The 12,416-nt window shown below is 48.1% G+C and overlaps 2 protein-coding genes across 3 annotated transcripts in view; both read right to left on the bottom strand.

Moving 5' to 3' along the window:
• The window catches only part of Rnf8 (ring finger protein 8, E3 ubiquitin protein ligase), a 31,936-nt gene extending 31,643 nt beyond the window's left edge, over window positions 1-293 (bottom strand). Inside the window, exon 1 of the mRNA XM_013029649.1 lies at window positions 30-293. Within this exon, the coding sequence (XP_012885103.1) occupies window positions 30-140 (111 nt within the window). The 5' untranslated portion in view covers window positions 141-293. The remainder of the gene's footprint in view (window positions 1-29) is intronic.
• Window positions 294-4,369: 4,076 nt separating this feature from the next.
• The window catches only part of Tbc1d22b (TBC1 domain family, member 22B), a 62,838-nt gene continuing 54,791 nt past the window's right edge, over window positions 4,370-12,416 (bottom strand). Inside the window, exons 13-14 of one of the 2 annotated variants that reach the window (XR_001175583.1) lie at window positions 5,309-5,683; window positions 4,370-5,154 (exon numbers count right to left, since the gene is read on the bottom strand). Coding sequence is in view for 1 of the 2 variants with exons in the window: in XM_013029652.1 (XP_012885106.1) it covers window positions 5,555-5,683 (129 nt within the window). In the remaining variant the exon portion in view is untranslated. Of the gene's footprint in view, window positions 5,684-12,416 lie in introns of both variants that reach the window. The other variant, XM_013029652.1, reaches the window with a different exon arrangement.

Consider the following 12,416-nt stretch of genomic DNA (forward strand, 5'->3'; position numbering starts at 1 on the left):
CGCCCCGGGGCCTGCGCGCCCGCCCTCACCTCGCGCCCGTCCTCCAGCAGCAACCACTCGGAGTTCATCCCCAGTCTTCTCAAGCACCAGCCCCGGCGACCGGCTCGGCGTCCCTTAACCAAAGAGCCCGGCTCCCCCATGGTCCGTTCAGCCCCCCGCGGTGGCAGTCAGCAGCGGACGAGAGCAAGGCCTCGGGTCCCGCAAGTCCGCGCCATTCCTAGGCAACAGACAGAAGCCGTCGCTGCCGTTCGCGTTCGACGCGAACGAACGCGCGCTCCGGCGCTGCGCGAGGCCCGCGGCGACCCGGAAGCCCGGGCTCCGCGCATGCGCCGCTGGGAGGCCGCGGCTGCGGGCGTTAGGGCCCGGCTGTAGCAGCGTAGATAAGGGGGAAGGGCGTCCCTCCTCGGTTCCCTCCTCCCCCTCCCCGCCCCCAGGCTCTGCCCATATAAAATAGGGACCATCGATAAAGAACGGTTACCAGGGGCTAGGTGTGGAAGTGGGGACTGGATGCACAGTGGCTTGAAGGACATGAAGAAGAGCGGACAGGAATATTCTAAACGTAGATTGAATGTAGTGATTTGCACGTGTATAAGTTTAGAAAAAGTCATGGAAACGCACACCTTCAGTGGGAGAGCTCTGTGATGCGGAGATTATCCTCCGATTAAAAATAATTTTCAGCTCTCTCCCCTGATTGTCTGGTATTGTGTGAAAGCTTTATAGTCTCTCCAGTAGTGCAATGCCTGCCACGTGTGTGTGTGGGGGGAAGGTAAACTGAGCCTTGCCTTTGCTAAACAAGTGGTCTATCACTTGAGCCATGCCCCCAGCCCACTGCCACCTGAATGTTTTCAGTTTTCCAATACCTGATGAAGTTTGCTTCTACAAAATTGTGTCTGTGGGGCACTGAATCATGGTAAAAGAGTAAAATGGCGTGTGAAAACAAACCTGCTAAAATAGTTTTAAGAAGAGGGAGGAGGATGGGGGAGAATACCAGAAGGGGAAGGTTGGTTGGGATACATTGTGTGGGAATGTCACAAACTCTCCTTGTATAATCATGAGAATAAAACGACAGTCAGTGGCTGACAACCCGGATGATCACTGTTGATGTGTTGATCACATGGTGGAGGTGGTGCGCGCAGACTGGTGAAGGGATATTATTTCTACAAACATCACAAGGGCCAGACTCAAAAGTTAAAACCAGAAAGGAACCTGAAAAAGCAGCTAAACTGCCTTGCACTGATGGCCCACACCTGTGAGGCTGCTCAGGAGGCTGAGGGCTGAGGATCTCAGTTCAAAGCCAGCCCAAGGAAAAAGCCAGCCCAGGAAAATCCATGAGACTCTTACCTGTGATCTTAATCACAGAAAAAGCCTAAAGTTGAGCTGTGATGTAATAACCAGTGGAAGGGGGGGGGGCGGCCAAAGCCTGCCGGCAGAGGCCTACCTGCTGGAGGGGGCGGGGCGTTGGGAGGCTGTCACTGTCACTCCCCTATGGGGGCGTGCTACTGGAGGGGGCGGAGCATGTCATCGGAGGGGCGGGGCGCCTAGGGGTGATGTAACCAGCCCATGGAGCAAGCCGTCAAAAGCTGTCAAGAGCTGTCAAGCTGTCAAAAAGTGGTTGGCCAGTGGGCAGCTTGAGGGAGGGGCGTAGCAGCGGAAACCGTTAGACGGTTGAAACCGTTAGACCCGTTGGAGTGAAGGGGCGGCGCACCTATATATAGGCTGCGTGTTCCAAAGGGCAGGGGGCGGTCAGAGAGAGACAGAGATGCAAAAGGCTCCTACTGGAGCAGAGCAGGGCAGGCCTGTGGAGAGGCCTGAGGCCTGTGGAGAGGCGCCTACTGGAGCAGAGCAGGGCAGGCCTGTGGGGTGTGGAGAGAGAGGCCTGCCAAGGAGGCAGGAAGCAAAAGGAAAGCCTGAGCTTTGCAGTTTGGAGGTCTGGGGGTCGAGGCTGCCCTTGGCTCTGGGGATGCAGCCCAGGACAAGGTAGTCACAGGCCCCCCTTCTGTTGTAAATAGTGTAAATAAAATTTGTCACCTTTAACCGTGCCTCAATGGATTGTCTCCCTTTTGGGGGGTTGTAATTGTGGCTCAAGTGGCAGAGCACTAGCCTTGAGCAAAGGGAACGCAGGGAACTCAGTGCCCAGGCCCAGATTCCAAGCCTCAGGACTGGCAAAAACAAAGCAGATAAGCTCTCCTCTCATCATACCTCCTGCCCAAGTGTTTCTGCTCAAAGCTAGTGCACTACCACTTATGCCACAGCTCCATTTCTGGCCCGTTGATGGTTCCTGCCCTGGAACAGCTTTGAACTGTGATCCTCAGATCACAGCCTCCTGAGTAGCTAGGATTACAGATGTGAGGCTCTGGAGCCAGGCTTAAAGGGAATATTACATGCAGTTTCCTTGGCCTTCCTGAGGACACGGCTGGCACATTTCCTTCTTTCTCTGTCCTCTCTTTAATCTGTTCTGTTGCTTGGAAAGTAAATGCAAAAATATCTCCAGTGCTGGCTACCATCTTGACCATGAAGCCTAGTGGCATCAACCGGCTAAGAATTTCCAGTCAGCACACCAGCCCTGGGGTGCCTACTTTTGGACTTTATGTGAGATAGAGGTAAATTCCCATATTAAGTGAGTAGTGATGTAGGTTTCTGTTACATGTAGAAGAATTTGACCTTTATATATCTCCTAATGGTTGACACCAAGAAACACTCTCAAATAAGTCCTACAAAGGAATTCAGAAGAAGAAACAATCCCAATCTATGTTTAGTAGATGAAAAAATGTAACCAGACTATATTTTCTGAGACATGCTAAAGCTGCCGAGAGAAAGACTACTCTAAAGGCCAAATAAGGCCTATAAAGACCCTAAATGTATAGCCAATCTTAGTGCTCTATATCTTAGTTCTATATGGTTTGATGGAACATATTATCTAGGCAAGCCAGGATAAGGGCTGCACTATATCCTGACCCTAAGGTTGTCCCTAGCCATGATGTGATGGGTCTTCCTCTGAACATAAGGGTGTTAAAATTATCTATCTTGGGTCTGGGAAGGTGGCTCAGTGGTAAAGCGCTTGCCTTGTATGCATGAGGCTCTGGGTTCGATTCCTCAGAACCACATAAGAAAAAAGCCGGAAGTGGCGCTGTGGCTCAAGTGGTAGAACACTAGCCTTGAGCTGAAGAGCTGAGGGACAGCGCCCAGGCCCAGAGTTCAGGCCCCATGACTGGACCCCCCCCCAAAAAAATTATCTATTTTGCCAGACACCAGGGGCTCACACTTTGTAAACCTAGCTACTCAGGAGGCTGCGATCTAAAGATTGCGGTTCAAAGCCAGCCCAGACAGGAAAGTCTGTGAGACTCTTATCTCCAATAAACTACTCCAAAAAGCCAGAAGTGGTGCTGTGGCTCCTAGCCTTGAGCAAAAGAGTCACCCAAGCCCAAAGTTCAAGCCCCAGGATTTAAAAAAAAAAGCTATCTCTAGCTGAAATTCTAAGTCTATTTTCTCTCCCTACCTATCTCCTCTTTTTCTCCCCCTCCTTCTTTTTCCCCCTTCCCTCTTCCTTTTTTTTTTTTTTCCTTCTTCTTCTTGAGACAGAGTCTCACTGTGTAGCCCAGGTTGGCCCTGAACTCATGAATTCTCATGTCCTCTGAGAATGTCTCTTGGTCTTCGCTTGATGTCCTGCTTGTTCCTGTGAAAGGCTTGATTCTTATATATGAATATCAGCAAGAAAAACGCAAGAAAAGGAGACAGCTTTGGTTCCAGTCTACACAAATCCACAGGAGAAAAACAGCAGATGGAGGAGGAAATACACCATTTATTTACAATTCATTCACCGTACCCACAATTTCCCATACAAACATAAAAACTAAAAAAATAAAACCACCACTTGGGAGCACAAGTGTCTTTCTTTAGTTAGTCTGGCTGAGGGAGGGCACCCCACACCCCACGCCCCTGTAGAGGAGACATGAGCAGAGGCACACCAACGGGGACGGACGCCTGAGAACAACTCCAGATGAGAAATCTCACTCCATCATGCCAGGGACTTGGGAGAGGGCTTGGTTGGCAAAGACACTCGGGGTGTCATCCTCTGGGATGTCACGTGACCGCCCAAGAGGATGCCAGCTTGCCCTCATCCCTCCCTCCTCCACCACCAACCACCAAGAATTGAGCACAGATCATCCATTTCATGAGCTGTGACAGGGGGTGATGATGACAGCAGGAGACACCAAACCTCACTCTGAGAAGAGCCCCAGACGCCAGGGACACGGAGGAAACCCCTTCCCTTGACATGGACGAGTCAGCCACAGTTCGGCATTGAATCTAGTGCTAACTTATGGCCTTCCTCAGACACTAGGGAAAGGGACCAGGAAAAGGAGACAGGGAGGTACTAGGGGCAATGGGCGGGGTGCTCCACAGCTAAAGAGAGGGGTAGGGTCCAGGCTGAGGAGGCATGGGATGATGGGAGAAAAGAAAAACTGAGACACTGATGTGTGGGCTGATGGCTCCATCTTAGCCATACCCACTCCAGCAGACTGCTAGTCTGTCCCCCCCCAAAGACAGGGTGCCCAGGAACGGACCAAAGAAGCCACCAGTCAGGCAACTTCATCTGTGCTAGTGACCTAGGATTGCTTTCACATGTCGATGCACATTATAAATATAAAATCATATCTGCTACAAAGGACATATATTTGTACATCTTTACCATATACATAATAACACAATTTACACATAATATCTTGGAGTGGGTCATCATGGAAAAAAGGTTTGGAGAGGGGAAAAACCCCCTCCTCCCTGCCTGGCCCTGATCCTTCTCAGCTTGGTCACTGGGTGCTGATGGGCTAGACCAGACACTGAAACTCAGACAGTGACAGAACGCTGATGGGCTTGGTATACACTCGCACATAGACATCTGGTGAGAAAAGGAAAAAGAAAAGTCCTAGCCCTTAGGAATAGGTCTCTTCCCAGAGTGATGAGCCTTGGTGCCTCCTCCATCTGACTGGCTCAGACACAGCAGAGGGAGTGCGGTGAGGGAGCCAGAAGCAGGAAGCGGGGCCAGGGGTCTTCTGAACACATACAACGGTGATCAACTCAAAGTGAGTCACAAAAAGCAAAGGTTATCAGCCTAATAATCCCCTGCCTTAGGCATTTAATAAATTTTGTGTGTGTTTCCTGTTTTGTTAAAAAAAAAAAAAAGAAAATTGGTATCGTTGAGGCCTAGAGGCAAGGGCCAGCCAGCCTGTGTAGGGACAATGTGAGTTGAGACCCTGAGCCTCCCCCTTTTGCTTTTGTCCAGTTCCTTTTAAAGGGGCGGACAACCCTGTACCTCCTTTTCTGTCCTCTCCCAGAACTGGGCCCATCCACATGGCATGGAATACTGAGAGTGGTCCAAGAGACACATCCAGAGACATGGAGTGGTGGATGCCAAGAAGTTGAAACCTGGGCGGCGGCGGGGGGAGCTTTGTACAGCAGGAGTGGTTCCCAGCCAAGGTCCATGGCTCGCTCAGTGGCCACAGTGATGAGAATTGCCATCAAAGATGGGGGCAGTCTGGGTCCCCAGAGGAGACAGCACCTATCGGCGGTAGTGATTGGGGGCATCGGCAAACATGTACTTGAGTCTGTATGCCTCAGCCAGAAGCAACCCGATCTCTTCATTGCCCCAGTGTATCGTAGGTAGATTCTGTAGCAGCATGAGGAGACCCTGGAAGGCAAGAAGGGCCTTTTGATCTCTGTCCAGACTGTGGATTGTAAATTGCAGACACTCTCTTAGAGACCCAGACCTAGAAGGAGGCCCCTCCTCCAAAGCCACCACTGGTCCATCTGTCTCCCCCCCACCCAATCAAAAATCTACCTCCCATTTCCTAAATCGCCCTTAACCTTGGCCCCTTGTTTACCCCCCCACAGAAACCTTAAGAGCCGTTGTTGATTGCCTGAGTCACTGACATCTGCCTCTTTGAAAATATGAACAGACCATGACAACAGTGCAACTCTGTAAGACAGGAGAATAGCCACCCATCATCCAAGTAAACCTCTTACTTTTGAGCCATTCCCTTTCAGCCTCATGCACAGAAGGCAAGTGCCTCCTATCACCTTTTTAACAAATGATAAGTCTATCTTTTCTTCCCAGTCCTCACAGATGATAATTCTCAAAACTAGTACTCCATCATCTGGCTAACTCTAATTTACTCAGCCATTTCCCTTTTGCTGGATGGCTAATTGGCTTAAGTAAAAAAAATAAAAAAGTCTTTATTAACAAGACTGTGCATATACATCCTCTGGCACTACCATTTTCCTTCAAGGCGGGTTCACCTGTAAGCACTGCACTCACCCCCTGCCCACTCTGCCCGCTCTCAAGCTGGTGTGGGCCCCCGCACATGCCTCCCGCAGCCAGCTCCACATCAGCCACATTTATTTGTGCTCCATGGTTTAAGCCATTGCTTTCATTGCCAACACTTTCCTTTTCTGCTCTACCTAGTAAATTCTATCCAGCTTTCAAAGTCAAGCCCTCAAACTGCTCCCTGGAAGGAGCCTGGTAAAGAGGGTATCGGCATAAAAACGAATGTGAGATTTTCAGGTGACCTCTGTAATTGAGTTAACCATGCTGCTGCTTCCCGTTCTTGCTCTACCTCTCTTTCTGATCTGGCTATTGTAAGGTCCACTCCTGGATGGAGAGCAGACTCCACCCTCCTTGCAGCCAAGTCTCCGCCCAGTACCTGTGTTACCTAGGCAACTGGCACACCTGAAAGAGGTCACATCCTCATCCACTGAGATCACATCTGGATTCCATGAGGCCACACCTTTCTCCCACCTGGTCCTACCTCCCTTTACCCGGCCACACCTTCTCAGCCCCTACCCTAGATAAGGCATGGGGGAGGGGGTGTTGTCAGGCGCTCTCTTTTCTAGCCATGTGAAGTGCCAACCTGGCCTGGTGGCAACTGGAACGACAAATAAACCTACCTGAATACCAAGTGTGTGGTGGTGTTTTTACTCGCCAGCCTCTTTAAAAACTTAACAGCTATGGGCTGGGAAGGTGGCTCAGTGGTAGAGCGCTTGCCTTGCATGCCTGAGGCCCTGGGTTCGATTCCTCAGCACCACATAAGCAAAAAGAAAAAAAAGCTGGAAGTGGCGCTGTGGCTCAAGTGGTAGATCGCTAGCCTTGAGCTGAAGAGCTGAGGGACAGCGCCCAGGCCAAGAGTTCAGGCCCCACGACCGGACCAATAAAAAAAAAAAAAAAACTTAACAGCTATTCTTCTTTTTCCAAATATGAAAGTAATCATCTTAAGACACAAAACCCACCTGACCCTGGTAGCTCATGCCTGTAATTCTAGCTGAGATCTGAGGATCACTGTTCAAAGCCAGCCCGAGCAGGAAAGTCTATGAGACTCTTATCTCCAATTAACCACCAGAAAACAGAAGTGATGCTGTGGCTCAAAGTGGTAGTTTTCTAGCCTTGAATAAAAGAGGTCAGGGAGAGCACCCAAGTCCTGAGTACAAGGACTCCATGGCAAACAAAAACACAAGACCCAGAAACCATGAAAAACAGGTTTGATTGTGAATAATTTTGTGGTCCCAGTACATCAAGGGACTCCAACAATAAAATTAAAATATAAAAACCTGACTGAGAAAATATTTATATACCTATAAAAGAGAAACTATTAATATCCATAATCAATGAAGAATGCCTACAAGTCATCCAGGAAAAGAGCAAAGGACCAAATAGGGAGACAGCCAGGGGATGTAGCAGTCCCACACAATCACCCCATACACCCTGCTTTCAGCCCATCCGAACTCCAGCAGTGCCCTGGAGTTTGCAGGGCAGAGGTCTGGCAGAACCTTTGTGTCCATCCTTTCCCCTTCCACATGCTTCCTTCCACCCTGCCATGCTCCAGCAATTCCTTCCCTCTGACCCGTTAATCAGTTTCTGGTACGCAGCCCACCCGATTGTGGTGGGCTGACATTGTGGAGCTGATCCCAATGTCTTTGGAGTGTTCACTTCTCACACTCACAACTCTCCCTTGGTACTTTCTTGGCTTCTATTGTGTATCTTCCCTCTAAACTGTATATATTGTATTTTTATTAAAAAAAACACACCATTATTTTTTTTCTTTCTTTTTTTTTTGGTCAGTCATGGGACTTGAACTCTGGGCCTGGGCAAAGTCCCTCACCTCTTCAGCTCAAAGTGAGCACTCTACCACTTGAGCCACAGCATCAATTCTGGTTTTCTAGTGGTTAAGTGGACATAAGAGTCTCATGGACTTCCCTGCTCAGGCTGGCTTTGAACCATGATTTTCAGATCTCAGCCTCCTGAGTAGCTAGGATTACAGGTGTGAGCCATTAGCACCTAGCCTGAACCATTCTTTCTTTCTTTCTTTCTTTTTTTAATCAGTCGTGGGGCTTGAACTCTGGGCTTGGGCACTGTCCCTGCACTCTTCAGCTCAAGGCAAGCACTCTACCACTTGAGCCACAGCGCCACTTCTGGTATTCTAGTGATTTTATTGGAGATAAGAGTCTCACGGACTTTCCTGCCCGGGCTGGCTTTGAACCACGATCCTCAGATCTCAGCCTCCTGAGTAGCTAAGATTACAGGTGTGAGCCACCAACACCTGGCTGAACCATTATTTCTATCCTGGAGTATTTCTTGAAATAATTTTTTTTGGGGGGGTAATTGGGTTTCATGCTTTCCAGGCAGGTGCTGGCCCATGCCTCCAGCCCTTTATTTATGCTAGCAACTTTTGAGATAAGGACTCATTTCTTGCACAGGTACATGCCTAGACCCTGATCTGCCTATCTTAGGCTTCCAGTTCTAGCTGGGATGACAGGTGTACACAACCATGCTCAACATCTGTCCATTAGGATGGTGTCTTGTGGACTTTTCTACCTGAGCAGGCCTGGATTATCCCAATATCAGCCTCCCACATAGCTTATGGTAACAAGCATGCCCCATCACATGCAGATGAGTTAAGAAGGGGTCTTGTTGGTGCCTCAACTGTTTCAAACTTCTATTCTCCTGTTCTCAGCCTCCTGAGTAGCTAGGATTATAGGCAAGAGCCACTGGCACCTGACTCATTTATTTTTCAACATACCCTTTCTATACTTTTTCTTTTCTTTTTTTTTTTTTTAACACTACTAGGGCTTGAATTCAGAGGCCTCACATTTGTTCTGCTTGCTTGTTCATGGTTGCTGCTCTATCACTTGAGCCATACCTCCAGGTAACATTTTGCTGATTGGTGATTAATTGGAGAGGAACTTTTCTGCTTGGGCTGGCTTTAAACTATGATTCTCTGATCTCAGCCTCCTGAGCAGCTAAGATTGCAGGTGTGAGCCACTGGTATCTGGCGCATATATATGTATATCTATTTGTTTTTGCTGGTCCTGGGGCTTCTCTAAGCTTCTTTCGCTCAAGGGTAGTGCTTGAACCACAGATCCACTTCTGACTTTTTTTGGTAATTTATTGGAGAAAAGAGTCTCACAGATTTTTCTGGCTTCAAACTGCAATGATCAGATCCCAGACTCCTGAGTAGCTAGGATTACAGATGTGAGCCACCAGGACCCAGCCGTATGCATATTTTTGAGACTAGGTCTTACTTTTTTTAGGCTGGTTTCAAACTCCCTAGGCTCAACTGATCCTCCCACTTCAGCCTCCAGAGTAGCTGGGACTACAGACATTTATCCCTGTGTTGGTTTATAACCTACTGTTTAGATGTTTTTGGACCCTTTGATCCTTCTCTCCTGCTTCCTTCTACCTCCCTCATTCTGCCCATCCGCACACAAGCTGGAAAGTGGCTTTTTTTGCCAACTACCTCCTCACAGAGTCAAATTTTAGTCTAAATTGGGCAAATTGTACTTTACGCTCTTTGGGCTATGTGGTAAAACCTAAGGATCCTATATCAGAATAATGATTTTTAAATACACAGATATATAGTCCAATTATCAAAATATTTTAAGAACAAATGAGTGACACAAGGTGTTGGTTTGTGGCTCAGCCCTGTTTAAGAAAAAAAAACAAAACAAAAACAAAAAAACTCAAACTAGCAAACCAAATGTATGACATCTACCTGGGTGTGATAACATTTCAGGAACAATTCTTTTTTTTTTTTGGTCAGTTGTGGGGCTTGAACTCTGGGCCTGGGTACTGTCCCTGCACTGTTCAGCTCAAGACAAGCGCTCTACTGCTTGAGCCACAGCGCCACTTCTGGTTTTCTAGTTGTTTATTGGAGATAAGAGTCTCATGGACTTTCCTGCCCGGGCTGGCTTTGAACTGCGATCCTCAGATCTCAGCCTCCTGAGTAGCTAGGATTACAGGCGTGAGCCACCTGTGCCCGGGCAGGAACAATTCTTTTTTAGCCTTTTACAACTGTCTAATTTTTCTATCATGGTTGTGAGTAAAATTGGTAACAAACATAAAAGCCAATAAAGGGCAGCTTAGGAGAAGGGAATGTTTTTCTGGTTTGAACATTACCTGTAATGTATAAGTAGCCTTAAGAGAAGCCTCCCAGAAGCTTCTGAATAATGCTACTCCTAGACAGTTAACCTCATTGCCAGAAAGGAGGTGAGGCTACGCTGTGAAGAACCACTCTGCCACCTGGTGGCAATGCCTCCAAGCTGCAATCTCCCCACCCCCAACCTCTACCTAGCCTAATGCTGCAAAAATGGATAGAGCTGGAACTTGGCTGGGGGAGAAAGGTGTTAATCGCAAGTCAGGAGCTCTTCTGTGAGGGGTAGAGAAGAGACACTGCCATGCAGGGGAGCGTTAAGCATGACATGTGGTCAGATGCAATAGCAGAGCAGTAGGGGGAGGGGGATGCCTGTAGGGCAAGCATTAGAGAATGGTTTTCAATTCATGGAAAGGGGGCCATGGCCTTTCAGAGGCGCAAGCTGTAAATGCCAAAACTGCAGAAAAGGGCCTTGCAGAGGTTCCTGCTGAGAATCCACAATTCCAAAGGGAAAAGGCCAAGAAGGAATTTGAGCCATGTGTGAGGAATGAAAGAAAGCAATTAGATAAAGGCCAAAGAGTAGAGCGTGAGTAGATAAAATGAAAAGGGACCTTGATCAGGAAAGGTACAAGGAACCCATCAGAGAATGTTCAAGAGAAAAATAGGGGTGAGAGAGGGAGAACATCCAGAATCTTGATTATACTGGCAGTGATCACTGGTAGAGCAGGTACTGCCTACTCCGGATGTGCTATCTATACTTTGTATGTATTTGCTCGTTTAACCCTGAAACAGCGCTATGAGATGACATTATTGCCTCTACAGAGAGGAAACAGGTTAAGGAACTTGCCCACAGCCACAGAGTAGGAGGGTTTGAACCAGACACCTGGCTCAAGAGCTGATGCTACAGACCACTTGCCCTGGGCAGGAGAAAGAAGCAGCAAAAGCAAACAGAACACAAAAAAGTCACCAAAGAAACTGAAGGAAATCTTGAAGAGTCAACTAGTTTTACCTGGTGATGAGGGCCAGCATAATGGAACACAGGAAGTGCAAGAACAGCGCAAGTGATCAAAAGGATTCAGTAACAAAAACAAAACAAAACAAAAAACACTTTGCAATAATAGAACATTCTTTGCAAATGTAAAGTGTATCCAGTCAAGTCAAAACACTTTCCTAGCATGGCATTGATAGTTCATGCCTCTAATCCTATCTAGGAGGCTAAGATTGAAGGATCACAGTTCAAAGGTAACCCAGGCAAGAAAGTCCATGAGATTCTTTTTTGTTGTTGTGGGGCCTGAACTCTGGGCCTGGGCGCTGTCCCTCAGCTCTTCAGCTCAAGGCGAGCGCTCTACCACTTGAGCTGCAGTGCCACTTTTCATGAGATTCTTATCTCCAGTTAGCTACCAAAAACCTGGAAGTAGAACTGTGGATCAAGGGATAGAGCACCAGCCTTGGGTGGAAATAAAGCTAACAGACATTGAGAAGCCCTGAACTCAAGTCCTAGTACTAACACACACAGGCACACTTACACTTCAACTTTCATAGCTAAATAAGTACTTTCAAACAAGCATCTCTCCAGCAAAACATTTTCTCTGATTCCAATGTAACTTTTCAAAAGCAGGTCCTTGCCTATAAACTCTCTGAAAGTCAAATGTGTATTCACTGATTTCTCTATCGCCAAAGCACCTGGTGTATTTGGCAGGTTCTCCCCCAATCTCCCCCCTCAAGAAAGCAGTGTGGCTGCTTTTGTTTATGTGCCTAGAAACCATGCCCTTTCTCACGCCAGCTTGTTTGGGGCTGAAGATGTTCGGTTCCCAGGGTTCCTCTGAACCTTTCTTATGGGCAGGAGTCCACTTGGCAATTCACCAGATGTCTGCAGCCGAGGGCCTGGGGCCGTACTCCACAATCGCACCCTTGAGTTCGTTCCTGCAGAAGCGGGGGTGGATGCCATCTGGTTCAGGGATTTATTTACATTCAGTTTGTTACGGAGGCCTGGAGCATCCC

This window comes from Dipodomys ordii, unplaced genomic scaffold (genome assembly GCF_000151885.1).
Source record: "Dipodomys ordii isolate 6190 unplaced genomic scaffold, Dord_2.0 Scaffold120, whole genome shotgun sequence".
NCBI classification, from domain to species: domain Eukaryota; kingdom Metazoa; phylum Chordata; class Mammalia; order Rodentia; family Heteromyidae; genus Dipodomys; species Dipodomys ordii.